The sequence below is a fragment of the Manacus candei genome, unplaced genomic scaffold (genome assembly GCF_025592945.1).
Source record: "Manacus candei isolate 608988 ecotype Guabito, Panama unplaced genomic scaffold, ASM2559294v1 h1tg000002l, whole genome shotgun sequence".
NCBI classification, from domain to species: domain Eukaryota; kingdom Metazoa; phylum Chordata; class Aves; order Passeriformes; family Pipridae; genus Manacus; species Manacus candei.
The window spans coordinates 3,421,322-3,434,773 of NW_026138050.1; the positions used below are offsets into that span (position 1 = coordinate 3,421,322).

The 13,452-nt window shown below is 51.7% G+C and overlaps 1 protein-coding gene across 3 annotated transcripts in view; it reads left to right on the plus strand.

The window, feature by feature from the left end:
* The window catches only part of KPNA7 (karyopherin subunit alpha 7), a 47,737-nt gene that overhangs the window by 28,712 nt on the left and 5,573 nt on the right, over positions 1–13,452 (plus strand). Inside the window, exons 3-7 of one of the 3 annotated variants that reach the window (XM_051778291.1) lie at positions 1,451–1,584; positions 10,697–10,812; positions 11,464–11,601; positions 12,140–12,225; positions 13,135–13,403. In XM_051778291.1, the coding sequence (XP_051634251.1) occupies positions 10,750–10,812; positions 11,464–11,601; positions 12,140–12,225; positions 13,135–13,403 (556 nt within the window). In that variant the 5' untranslated portion in view covers positions 1,451–1,584; positions 10,697–10,749. Of the gene's footprint in view, positions 1–1,389; positions 1,585–10,696; positions 10,813–11,463; positions 11,602–12,139; positions 12,226–13,134; positions 13,404–13,452 lie in introns of those variants that run through there. The other 2 variants (XM_051778301.1, XM_051778310.1) reach the window with 2 other exon arrangements.

Genomic DNA, 13,452 nt, shown 5'->3' on the forward strand with positions numbered 1-13,452 from the left:
AAAACATTAAACCAAACAGCTACAAAAGATGAATGCAGGTGACAAAATAGTTCATCCTGGCATCAGACAGTTTCCTGGGTGCAGGTCTCAGATTTTTATGGAACTTTCCATTCTTTTTGCCTCACTATCCTTTCCAAGCTGGGGAAACTGAGGCAGGGCGTGACGACAACTCACAGCTTCAGAGTTGTTCACTCAGTGTCAGCCTGTTTTTTGGCACTCAAAGTACCTACAAAAAGTCTGTTTTGCTCTGGCCTTTCAGTCTGAAGCCAGAAGGAGTGACTGGTGCTCAGCTTCTCTGAAGGCAGCCTTCAGTTGTGTTGTTTAGGTTCCCAGAGACTGTGTATGTTTTTAAAAGCTGGGCGTGAATGTATTCCCAAAGGTCAAGGAAGGGGTAAGGCCATGCCAACAGCTGGGGGTGAGTTAACACTCTGAAATTCCACAAAATCACGTGGGATTCAATAAACTTATGGTTAAAATACCTGTGAATTCAAGCCTACCTGTTATAAAACACAGTGAATATAAATCCAGATGGGTTCCACATACACAAGCAGGCCTCTGCTTGTCATTTCTGCCACATGGCCCTTCCTGCTCTCCATCCCACACCTCTTCCCAGCCATCACACACAGCAGGTACCTGCCAGGTTAAACCCAAGGTCCTGGAATTGTGTTTGCAAGGGCTGGACAGCTCTGTCAGAGCCATCCAAAGGACCTGAGCCAGCAATTGCATCTTAAAAGAGACCACACATTCCTTATCTGTAAGTCCAGTGATGCTGGGAGCCTGATTGGGAAGCTTTGATCCCTCCAGAGAGGTCAGATAATACTTTGTTTGGTGGGGATTTCTTCTTGTCTTGCCTTGTAGGGTGTTCTATGAACTCAGCTGCTGGAGAGTAGGGACAAGAGGCTGAATTAGAAAGACAATATAAAGAAACTTCCATTCAAAATCACCTTTTTGGCCATGTCCTTCTTGCCAGGGTGGAACAGCACATTTCCTCGGAGCTGATCTTTGGCAGGCAAACCTCAGACTGAACCCTTGGCAGGAGCAGCCACATTACTGATGGAATTAAAGTTTCATTTTAAAATAATTCATGTTTAAGACAAACAAATTCTGTGTGTTTGCTGCAAGCAGAGAGGATAAAGCTGTTGTTGTGTTACCGTCTTGTGCGTTTTGGTTACTTGGTGGGTATGAACTGCCCTGAAAGACATGAAAGACAACAGCTCCTGTATCTGCTTTAGGTATTTCCCTGCTATATTTGCCTCAGCTGGAGCGTTTGGGATGTGGTTACCCTGCCAGTATTGCCATTGTGGGTGTTGTGGGTGAATACACTTGGGATAGAGTTTCCAAGCAGGAAGATTCAGATAAACAACTGCTTTGAGGTGAAAATTAGAGAGTTCGTGTTACACCCACCTCTTGAATTTGTAACTGACTATTCACCCTGAAAATCTGATTCTAGGAACTCAGCATGTCCCGTCAGGAGCAGAATAATACCACAGAAACCATGACCAGCCTGAGTCCTGAACGCTGGGAACTGTGATTAACTCCTCAGGAATCTGTGCGGAGCAAGTCGTATTTTCTGGGCTTTTTCAGGTAATTATTTCAAACCTTAAATCTGTGAATGAAGATTGTAAACAGTTCTCAGCCAAGCATCTTGGAGAAGGACGTGAAATGCATCAAATAAGTAATGGGTTCTGACCTGTTTGCTCATGTGTAATGTGAATAAATCAATGTTTTGACCACGTGGGCTGCAAAGGCAGCAATCGGATCTCCCCATGAAGGGGGACAGGGCAAAATGGCAAACCTGAAATAGCTGTTGGCTTACTAAGCCCATGGACAGATCAGCAACAGCCAGGACTCAGCCAAATTGCTTTCTGCTTCCTAGGATGCCTCTGGATGAGTTTAATGGTGTGCCATTGCAGTCTCCAGAGCCCAGGCCCCATCCTGGCCTGCTCCAGCACATCACTGCACTGGAGCTCCTGCTGCAACAGCCTGGGCTGGGCTGCAGCTGGTTCACCCAGCCACAGATTATATTATCTGGGAAGGGGGGTTTTGGAAGGTTCCCTCAGAGAATGAAGGAGAGATTGTGGAGTGACGTGTCCCGATAGCAGCGCACAGCAGGCTCTGCAGACAGCGGGTCACGGGAGGGAGTTGTCTGAGCAGGATGTTTGCCTTTGGTGTGGGCTCAGTTTCTTGCCCTGACACAGATTCCTTCATCATGTTAAAGTGAGACTGAGAGTCCAGCCCTCTTGCCTGAAGGGATGGGAAGCATAACCATGATTCAGATTGGAAAATGGTCTTCAGATAAGGGGCAGAGCAGCCCATATAGAATCACGGAATGGGTTGGGTTGGAAGGGACCTTAAAGCTCATCTTGTTCCACCCCCCTGCCCTGGGCAGGGACACCTTCCACTAGACCAGGTTGCTCCAAGCCCCATCCCACCTGGCCTTGAACACTTCCAGGGATCCAGGGGCAGCCACAGCTTCTCTGGGCAACCTGTGCCAGGGCCTCCCCACCCTCACAGGGAAGAATTTCCTCCATATGTTCTGAATGTCCCCCTATATAATACAGACCACATGTAAGAAAGGCTCTGGTCTCTCCCTCAGTGCTGCCAGGGATACCAGGCTAAACACAGCAGCCCAGGTGTCCATAGTGATATTCCCAATTAAAAAAGGAGCTTGTAATTGGAGGAGGGCAAGGAGAGGAAGAGGGGGTACAAACCCACTTTTGGGGTGGCTTGCTGTAGAGCCTCAGCCGTTGTGCTGAAGTGGCAAGCCTTGGAATAACAAGGAATTCAGTTTGGATGCTGCATTTCAGGGTTGCATTTCAGCACCAGCAGCAAACTGATCCCTGGTGGTCTGGGGAGGAACGGAATCCGGATCGGAAAGCCCTGCTGAAGGATCACAGGGTTATATAAAGATCTGCCCCAGGAGACAGCAAGATGTTTTTGCATTTATTAGTCATTTAAAAAATAATGAAAGCTGCATCCTCATTCTCAGCTGTTGTCTGTTCTTGCTTGGGGAGGATCAGTGTATTCCTGTGAGGGCTGGAGGGAGTGTTGTCTGTGCGGAGACAGGACCAGGCTCTAACCAAACAAGGGCACATCGCTGTTCGTGAGGCACAGAGGGTCTGATGGGGACAATGCCAGGGGCTTTCAAATCCCACCAGGTGCTCAGTGAGTCACAGATCCTGCAGGAGACAGTCTGTGCAATTATGTGATCAAAAACTCTACAGGGAAGGGCACACACACAGGAAAGCAGAGTTCAAGTCTGCCTTCCTGGTGTCCAACTTTTCAGTGCTCACATTTTCAATCACAGCACTCAGTGTAAGGAATTGTAGAATCACAGAGTCATGGAATGGTTTGGGTTGGGAGGGACCTTAAAAGACCAACCAGTTCCACCCCCTGCCATGGGCAGGGACACCTTCCACTGGACAAGGATGCTCCAAGCCCAGTCCAACCTGGCCTTGGACACTTCCAGGGATCCAGGGGCAGCCACAGCTTCTCTGGGCAACCTGTGCCAGGGCCTCCCCACCCTCACAGGGAAGGATTTCTCCCCAGTACCCCATCTAACCCTGCCCTCTGTCAGTGGGAAGCTCATTACCAAATCAGTGTCTGTGTGTGTGAGATGTGAAGCAGCTCAGAGATGAACATCACCTCCAGGCTTAGCAAAAATTATCTTCAGCTCCTATGATCAGGTGGAATATGCATGTCGAATCCTCTTTTTAGCATTTTCTGAGCATGGCTTTCAAAGGAAGGCCCCTAAATACACATTTTAAACAAAGACACTAATTTCTGTTGAAGTGCTGTCCTCAGCTGTGATAATCAGGGGTGCTGGAGCAAGGTGAGCATCCGTCTGGCAGCAGGAAAGCTCATCTCCTTGTCTAATTAAGCTGCACATGGACTCCCTGACAGCAAAGAGGCATCCAGAGGCTCAAGACCCCATGATTTATGTGGATTTTCTGGTGTTTTCATGGGGTTTCTCTTCCCTGCATGATTTACAAGGTATTCCACTCCTTTAGAGAGCCTTTTTCCTTCTAGGTGCTGTGGAGCAAGGCCATGCATGATTTATACAAAATTATGTGGGTTTTTTGAGTAATTCCAAGGTTTCTCCATCACTGTTGTGCCTCATCCCCAAATTTACCATAGATTTCTCTGTTTCAGTTCCTTGAGTTACAGATTCAAGGACTAAAAGAATAATTATTACTGGGGCCCTTTAAGAAAAAAAAAAAAGTGAGGTTTTTGGCCACAGGTGATTATAGTTTCCACAGCTGAATCAGTGTCCCATAACTGACAGAGGATAATGGATTTAATAAATAGCTCTGATTAAGTCTGATGTTATTTTTAAGTAATTTCAAAAACTGTTACTCTAATCCCTTCGTGGCTGGCAGAAAGGAGGATGCTTAGAAGTTAAAATTAGTTCCTTAACGTTCAGCCTGGTGTGGAGTTACAGGCACTCCAGGGCTGTCCTGGTTTTCTGGGGCATCCGCTTACAGCACAGCCAAATGGACATTAACAGCTGCCTTTGGACAGTGGGAATGAGCTCCCACAGCTCACACTCAGCCCTGCTGCTGTTCTCCTTCCTGAGGCTCCCACCGACTCCAGCCCAGCTGATGGGATAATCAGTTGGTGTTACACTACTGTCTTCCTGCACAGACATTCCCTTTGCCTTAGTTCCCAGGGAATTCCCAACTCTTCCAGGCTTCCTTATCAATAAATATAGATCTCTTCTGTACAATATCAATGTGATTCTTTTTGTTTTTCATCACCTGCATCTCAGAGTGATCCCCCTTCTTGGCTGGAAAAAGGCACTGAAGAACGCTTTGCCTTGAAAAGCACCAGAGTTGGTCCCATGGCCACAGCAGGAGTTGTTTCAACCAAATTGATGGAAAACTGTACTTCTTTCCTCCTCATCCTCTTTTTCTTCCTCATTCTTTTCTATCCTGGGGAGGCAGGCTGAGAGAGCTGGGGGATTTTCAGCCTGGAGAAGAGAAGGCTCTGGACACCTTAGAGCCCCTTCCAGTGCCTAAAGGGGCTCCAAGAGAGCTGGAGAGGGACTTTGGATAGGGGCATGGAGTGACAGGACAAGGGGGAATGGCTTCCCACTGACAGAGGATGGGATTAGATGGGATGTTGGGGAGAAATTCCTCCCTTTGAGGGTGCTGAGACAATGGCACAGGTTGCCCAGAGAAGCTGTGGCTGCCCCTGGATCCCTGGAAGTGTCCAAGGCCAGGTTGGATGGGGCTTGGAACAACCTGGTCTAGTGGCAGGTGTCCCTGCCCATGGCAAAGGGTGGAACTGGTTGGTCTTTTAAGGTCCCTTCCAACCCAAACCATTCTGTGATTCTGTATGATTCAGTGAACTGACATCTCCATGGCTCCCCAGCTGCAGAGGAGCAGGGGGAGAAAATCAGGGGAGTGGGAGAAAACCAGAGGAGGAGAAAAGCAGGACCTCATTTTTGAGGCTGCTACACGAAATTAGAGGAAACAACAAGCTGCACCTTGAGCCTCAGAAAATCCAGCTGCAGTGCTTGGCTTTGCCTCTGGCTCAGCAGTAAGGCAGGGATAACAATAAATCCCTTCTCGCACCTTCTGCATGTCCCGATTAGACCGACTGTGACGGCCCGGGGCTGTCACTCACCCTGTGACAAAGCACAAAGCAGCTCCCACATCCCAGCCCCCGCCCACGGCCCCTGCTCCAACAGCAGCACCGACAGGGAGCTGATTCCTGGCCGTGGGGAGGGCACGGGCTGCCTGGTGTCTGCTGCTCCAGGAGGGACCGGTGCAGGCTGTGGACTTGGCACTGTGTGCCAGGAGGGTGGATCCCAACTGAAAAAGGAGGAATTTCCAGGCCCCATCCCCGCCACACTTGGGAGTGCCCCACATCCATGAAGGCATGAAGCTGTGTCGGGAGGGTTAGGTTGGATATTAGGAAAAGGTTCTTCCCCCAGAGGGTGGTTGGGCACTGAACAGGCTCCCCGGGGCAGTGGGCACGGCCCCAAGGCTGCCAGAGTGTTTGGACAGGACAGGGGGTGTCCCATGCAGGGCCACGAGTTGGACTGTGGGTCCCTTCCAACTCAGGATGATCCTATAAACCACCAGCAGTTACATCATCAGCTGTTTCAGGAGCCCACATGGATATTTCCTCGCTGTTACTGTAACTAATAGGTAAAAATAATTTGTTGGTGTTAATTTAATGGAACTACATTACTGCTGACGGAGAAGACGCTGTGTGAGAGCAGAAGTTTGGGGGCTCACAGGGATCCCTCCCTCTGCTCCCTGTCCACCAGCTGAGGTTCTCCTCTCATGGAGGGGCTGCTCCAACCAGCTGCTGTGCCTGTGCAGCATCCCATAGTGGATCCTGGCAGGATGTTCCTGCCTTGTCTCACCCTGCCACAGAGATGCCACGCACCAATGCCACCTTTCCTGACTGGCATCTTTTCTGCAGGCAGTGAGGGTGAACCTACTCAAGAAACATGAAAAAAAACGGAGGACGGAAAATCAGGGTTTTTCTCTCTGGGCTTAAAACGGGTGTTTTCAAGTCTGCCCCAGTCAGAGCCTCACCAGGGTGCAGTGGTGGGGTGAAGGGTGGTAGGGTGTGGGAGAACAGCGTCAAAAGAACCCCTCTGAACTAGAACCACAGCTTTTCATACCTGTCATGATGTGGATTTTCAGCTTGAGCGCACTAGGCTGAGCTCAGGGGACATTGTCATTTAGATTTAGGGTTTTATCTCCTTTGCTCTCCATTAGCTGTGAAACATTCTTATTATGCTGCAAACCAAAACTTTTTTCCCCCCAGTGGTTGTTCCCTTTCCCAAATATTGATCTGCCTGTGTCCTCAGCACGGGTTCAGATCGCCCCCCTCACCCTCAGCCTGCTCGTGGGTGGCAGTGCCACCTCTCATGCCATCAGGGACTGGAGCGACCGACAGGGAGGGGGATGTTCATCCACTGACACGTGGGTTTTCTCTCCCCATCCTCTCCCTCCTTGTGCTGGCAGTGACAGAGAACTGAACAGGATGGGGCTGATTGTGCTTGGCAGGTGGAGAGGGAATGGAAGGAGTGGGGAGAAAAAGAGCAGCCCAGGATAAGGATGAACCTCTCACAGCCTTGTTCCACATTCACACCCTGCAGCACCTTGGGAGACAGCTCTCCAGGCAGGGGACCAAAAGCTAGGGGCTGGCCTGTGCAGGAGGCTGCCCCCACTGATCTTGGGGGGGTGATTTTAAGCCAATTTAATTAAATTGCTTGGCAAAATTGCAAGGACTCATCTATTTCAGCTTGAGCCAGGCCTGTTTTGATTTAGTCTTGGCTGATTAGGAATTAGTGGAAACAAACCGCTCAGAAAACAAAATTAGAGGGTGCACGCTAACTTTTGCACCAGATTAAGCTGAATTAAAAAGCAATTGAAATGTAATTTTCCTGTCTCAAGCAGCCAAGAAACAAGATAATGCAACCGGTGGCACTTGAAGCTTAAAAACACAGCAGCCAGGATTAGCACAACTGGCTTTTTAACGCCTCCAAACCACAGATTTGTCTGAAGGTCTTTTCTCAAACCTCCCCCCATCACCTTCCACACAAAGCTTGCTACAACTCTTTTTATTTGCCTTGAAATGCCGAATTGGTGTGACCCCCCAGGATTTGAATCCACGACTTAAAGCAGCCCGGGTGTTGCACTGTCTCCATAGGTATTTCCATGCTGGAAATAATCACACAGTGAACTAGTTGTTCCCTGAGCTGCTGTAAATTGCTCTGAAATGGCTCTGTGTACATGGCTGCAGGGTGTGGGGGTCCAGGGGTGCAGACCCCCATGGTGGGTGCTGTTCCCACCTCGCTCCCACCTTCCTGCAGCTCGGGATTTCTGTGCTCCCCACCACCCTCGCAGAAAGAGGATGTCAAGTAGTTTAAAATTAGGTTTTAATTAAATATTGTAATAGCTGTTTTCCCTACCCACTTGGGAAGCACTGCTCCTCCCTTCCCTGCCCGCTGGACCAGGCTGGCACCTCTGCACACAGGGAGCTGGACGGGGTGGGTTTCATGGGGCTGTGTTAAATGGGAGATGGAGTAGAGGGTGTGCAGATCCAGGGTGCCTTCAACACCTCAGATCCCCAAAACCGCCTGCAGTGGTGCAAACAAGCCCTGCTTGGCCCTGCAGTGGTTCCACTCCGAGCTGGTGCAGCCTCACCTTGAATATTGTGGCAGTCTTGGACACCATAATATGAGGAAGATGTGAAGCCATTAGAGGGTGTCCAAAGGAGGGCAATGAGGATGGAGAAGTGCCTTGATTTGAAGCCATGTGAGGACACTGAGGGCACTTGGTGTGTTCAGCTGGGGAAGAGGAGACTTGAGGGGAAATCTCACTGCAGTTGCAACTTCCTGGGCAGGGGCAGAGGAGGGGCAGGCCCTGAGCTCTGCTCTGGGGGGACCAGGGACAGGACCCAGGGAATGGCCTGGAGTTGTGTCAGGGCAGGGTCAGGTTGGATCTCAGGAAACAGTTCTTCCCCCAGAGGCTGCTTGGGCTCTGACCAGGCTCCCCAGGGCAGTGGGCACAGCACCAAGGCTAACAGAGCTCAAGGGGTGTCTGGGGCTCTGGGGCACAGGGTGTGACTCTTGGGGACGGTCCTGTGCAGGGCTGGGGGTTGGACTGGATGATCCTTGTGGATCCTTGTGGAACCCTTCCAATTCAGCATTTTCTGTGAAATGCAAACAATCTCTTGACTGTTGGGCACAGAACACTGCAACGGGCACAGAACGCAGCATGACATGAGCTGCCCAGCAGCTCCTGGCCAAAATCTAAAGGACTCATGAAGACAAAGGGTTCCTGCTTGGTTTCTCTCCTTGCCACCTTCTGCCTGTGCCAGCCAGCAGCTCAGCACCTGCTGATGCTCCAAGTTTCTTAATCCTGTCTTGGCTCATTTGCAACCTCTGCAGCCTGTTCCCCTCAGCTGCCCCTTGGCTCTGTGGTCCTGGGCCCTGCTAACTGAAGGATGTTGCTCTCCTGGCCTGCAGCACCACCCACAAGCTACCCAGACAAAAAAAGGGGCATCCCCAGACTGCCTGTGCCTTGCACAGCGATGGGGTGGCAGCGCCCAGACTGCCTCCAGTGTCACAGGACATTGCACAGGTACAGGCTGGCATCACCCACCAAGGGTCTGGCCAAAAACAAGGCCAAAGTGGGCAAAGCATAAATGTATGGAGGAGGTCTTGGGGGGTAAGTGGTGGCCCAGGGCAGCCATCAGCATCCATCCTCCTCCAGGTGCATCCTGGTGGCCATGATGAGGGAGCAGGTGGAGATAACAGGGGCTGTCCTGGAAGAGCCAATCCTGGAGAGGAGCTGAGGGGGAACGTGGCTCCACAGGGGCAATAAAAGAGGCAGTTGAAGGGTGGTGGGGCATGAGAGTGAGTTGTGGTAAGTGCTTTTCCTCCTTGTGGTGTGGGTGCTTGTTTATTCCTTTGTGCCCTGAGATGGGGCTGCTAGTTGGACTCTCCTGGCTGTTTGGGGCTGTGCTGGGTCTCCTGCTTGGCTGGTGTCAGTGGGTGGGTTGTGCTGCTCTTCTGCTGAGATGGGGGTGGAGAAAGCTCCTCCAAAAGAAGAGGCTTTTTGGGGTGTTGCTGTTCTGCTCTGTTATGAAACAGAGGAAGGGAGGCTGGAGCAGGGTTAAGGCTATGGGGGGGGGGTTGGTTTGAGCCAAGTAGGGGCTAATCCTGGCCCCTCTGTGAGCTGAGGAGGTTGTGCAGCTGAGTAACTGGAATAAAGAGCTGCATCCCAGCCTTAGTTGCTGGGACAGGAAAGAGAGAGGACTGAAAAAAAAAAAACCAAAAAAACAAACACCAAAAACTTAAACTTAGAATGAGGTGTGAGGGAGCTCTTGGAGGCTGGTCTGAGCTGCAGTTGTTGGCTGTGAGCCTGGAGGGAAGGTGAGGAGGCACCATCTGTGTATGATCAGTCCCTGAGTGTGTTGATGCACAGCCTGGGTTTAGGGGTCCTGTGATGGTGTCTGAAAACATCTCCATTTCTCCTGGGTGGAAGCCTTGTTTTTTCTGACAGAAGCTCTCTGAAGGCCAGCTCATGTTTTGTCTGTGGCTTTTATTAGGAGGGGCTTAGAAAGGACTTTCACCTGTCCCTATTTAATGTTGCTCACCTGGTAATCTGCACTAGCTGCTGTATTTCCAGAAGAACTCCTTCCTCAGTTGAACTTGGTCACTTTATGCCTCTGCATGTGACTGTGGGTCTTCCTTACTTTAGGGTGCTGATGTAGGGGGCCAGGTTGGGCTGTGTGGTGGGGTGAGAAGCTTGGATGTGGCTGTGTCCTTAAATCAGTCCTTGAGCTGATCTTTCTGGAGGTAAGAGGCTCTACTAGGCTTGGGCTGTGTGTCAAAGTAAGACTAAAAGGCCCAGGATCAGAGCCAGAGGAAGGTGGTGTTTCTGTAACCACAGAAAGCCTGTGTCTGGCTTCCTCATGGGATTACAGCATCAGCTGTAATTTTTGTAGCCTGATATTAAGTGGTAGTTTGTGCCTGTATGTAGTTCAGTGGCTCAGCTGCAGTGTGTGAGGATCCTACCGGGACCTGCAGCATCTCCCTCGGTGGGAGTGTGGCATGGAAATGTGTGGCACAGGCTGCTGGTGGGAGGGGGGGGTCCCAGCCCCCTCTGTGGATGGCAGTGGATGCTGCTGGGCAGTTGTGACCTGACCCTGCTCTGTCCTGAAGCCCAAGAGCAAGTGAAGACGTTCAGCTGGCACCTCTTTCAACCCTGCTGAGAGATGGAGGTTGGGAAGCAGGAGCAGCGCATGAGGAAGTTCAAGAACAAGGGCAAGGATGCAGCTGTGAGTACCCACCTGCCTGTGCCAGCACCTTTGGGCCACGGCAGAGCCCACTGGGGTTTGCCTGTTCCCCTTTCCAACAGGTGGAGACTCTCGTGAAGGCCCATGGCTCTCAAATCTACCTGTATGGGGTAGCAAAGGGGGAGCAGGGGGATGGCTCTGCCAGCTGGGATGCTCAGGTGGCTTTTGAGATGTGATGTGGAGCTGGCTGGGCTGCAGGGAGTGTGGTGACACAGGCAGGGGGGATGTGGGTGACTCTGGGCTGGGGAAGGGGGTGGCTCAGCCCCAGCCTGCTGAGCTCTCTGCAGCAGTTATCCCTGCAGAGCGGGGGCTGGTATGGGATGTCAGACCATGGGATCTGTCAGCTTGCTTTAAGCCAGTAGAGGAGATGAGGGTTTGCCTTTCAAGTTCAGCAAATTTAGTTTTAAAAACCCCCACTGGTTGTCGGTTCATCCAGCAGTTCATGTCCTTGGGAGGCACTGAGGGAGAGGTTTACTCTGCCCCATCTCCTACATCACTCTCCAGGCCACAGTGAGGAGATGCTGGCTCTCTGCACTCCTCCTGTGGGAAACGTGGGGCAGAAGGTTGCAAAGATGAACTCCCTGGGGAATGGGGTGATGCAGACTGTTGGGATGGTGCCCCTCTCCCCTCCAGGCCCTGCGGATGCAGAGGGTGGAGATGAGCGTTATGCTGAGGAAGGCCAAGAAGGATGAGCAGATCCTGAAGCGCAGAAATGTGTCCCTTCCTGTGAAGGATGAGAATGTCCCTCCAGGACAAAACAGGACACATGAGGTGAGTGCTGGGTCCTCTGCACCTGGGCAGGATCAGTGCAGTAGTTATCATCCCCTACTTAGACCACTACCAAGTCCAGCCGGTGTGACCTGGGTTGAGTATCTGGTGCCATTCCTGATTGCCATGCCCAGTGCTGGGGAGTGTTTCAGACTGCCTGGCCTCTGCCTTTGCTATTTTTCATGGAGATGATGTCCTGTTGGCCTCCCTTGATGGCAGGTAGAACAGGCTGGTGCTCTGGCTCCCTGGGAGCTGGCACAGCTCCTGTCTGGCTCCCTGCACAGCGAGGGGTAATTACTGAGCTCGAAGGCCCATTATGGTGTGTCAGGGACTCTTTCAGTGCTTGATTATAAGCATTAGTTGCCTTGAAGGCTTTTGTGGATTCTCTGCCTCATCTCGAAACTGTGTTGCATAAAGAATAGACAGTGCTTAGATATGAAGTGGTGACTGACTCGGGTCTAGACAGCTGATTGACTGCAGAGATTAAACCAGAGGGAGTCCCGGCTCCCCGTCTGACTGTGAATCATTCCCTGTGACACAGATTATTCAGCTGTCCTTGGAGGAGATCGTGGAAGGCATCAATGGGAACAACCCCAAGCTGCAGCTGCTGGCCACACAGGCCACCAGGTATGTGCCTGGCTGCCTGGGCCACGAGGGAGGTGGCTCATGGAGCTGTGGTGGGTCCTGGTGGCAAAAGGCATTTATTCCTGTTTGAGGAGCTCTCTAGAAAGATGGCAAAGAGGGAAGGAGCCTGGTAACCCAAACTGCTCTGGGGAACCTCAGCTGGTGCCTGTTGTGTGCCCTGTGTGCCATGCTTTTCTCTGTCACAGCCTTGGGCAGTGCTTGTAGCATGGACTTGTGGGGTTGAACCCAGCTGAGGGGTTTGCTGTGGCTCTTGGTGCTGCTCCCCTTGCTGTGCCTGTGCTGTGCCAGGGATCACATTGGATCCTGCAGGAAATCAAGAGCCAATCCTCCAGGCCAAGGAATGGAGAGCCTGGCTCTGTAAGGGTCAGTGCTGAGTGGGACTGTCCCCACTGCGGTGGCTGTAGGAAGGGTTACAGGGTGTCACCATCACCCAACTGGCAGCAAGCAGGGATGACTCCTGAGGGTCCAGGAGAGATTACATGTTTGTCTTTAAGCTGGAAAACCAGCTGTTTGAGCTCTGGTCTGTGCAGGGCTGGCCGGTGCTCCTGACCCCGGGAGTGGCAAAGCCAGGCTGGAAGAGAACACATAGCATATATTTTTATCACAGTCTCAAACTCCTGCAAGGTAGGGGGCATGGAATATTATCATGGTCCTGAAAGGATGTGTGAGGTATTGCACTCCAACAGAGACCCTGCTGTTGCTTCAGCATCTTTAGCTGTGTCTTCCCTCTCTGTGGCAACCCCTCTGCTGAGGTTTGCTGCAGTGGGGTGCTGAACTGTCATCTCTTGCAGGTGATACTTCCCCTGCAAGCCACAACCTGGTACCTGTTTATGGGCTGTGGTGGCCCCACACAGGGTTTCTCATGGCAGGCTGTGCTGTGTCCTCTTGCAGGAAAATGCTGTCAAGGCAGAAGGACCCCCCCATCAGTCAGATCATCCAGCTGGGGATCATCCCCAGGATGGTGGAATTCCTGGGCTGTGCTGGGAATGCTGCCCTGCAGTTTGAGGCAGCCTGGGTACTGACTAACGTTGCCTCTGGCACCTCGGAGCACGCCAGGGCCGTGGTGGATGGAGGTGCCATCCCAGCCCTCATCTCCCTCCTGTCCTCCTCACACATGCACATCAGTGAGCAGGCAGTGTGGGCTCTGGGCAACCTTGCAGGTGAGGAGAGGTGTGGGGGCACACAGAGGGTCACTGACCAAGCCAGTGC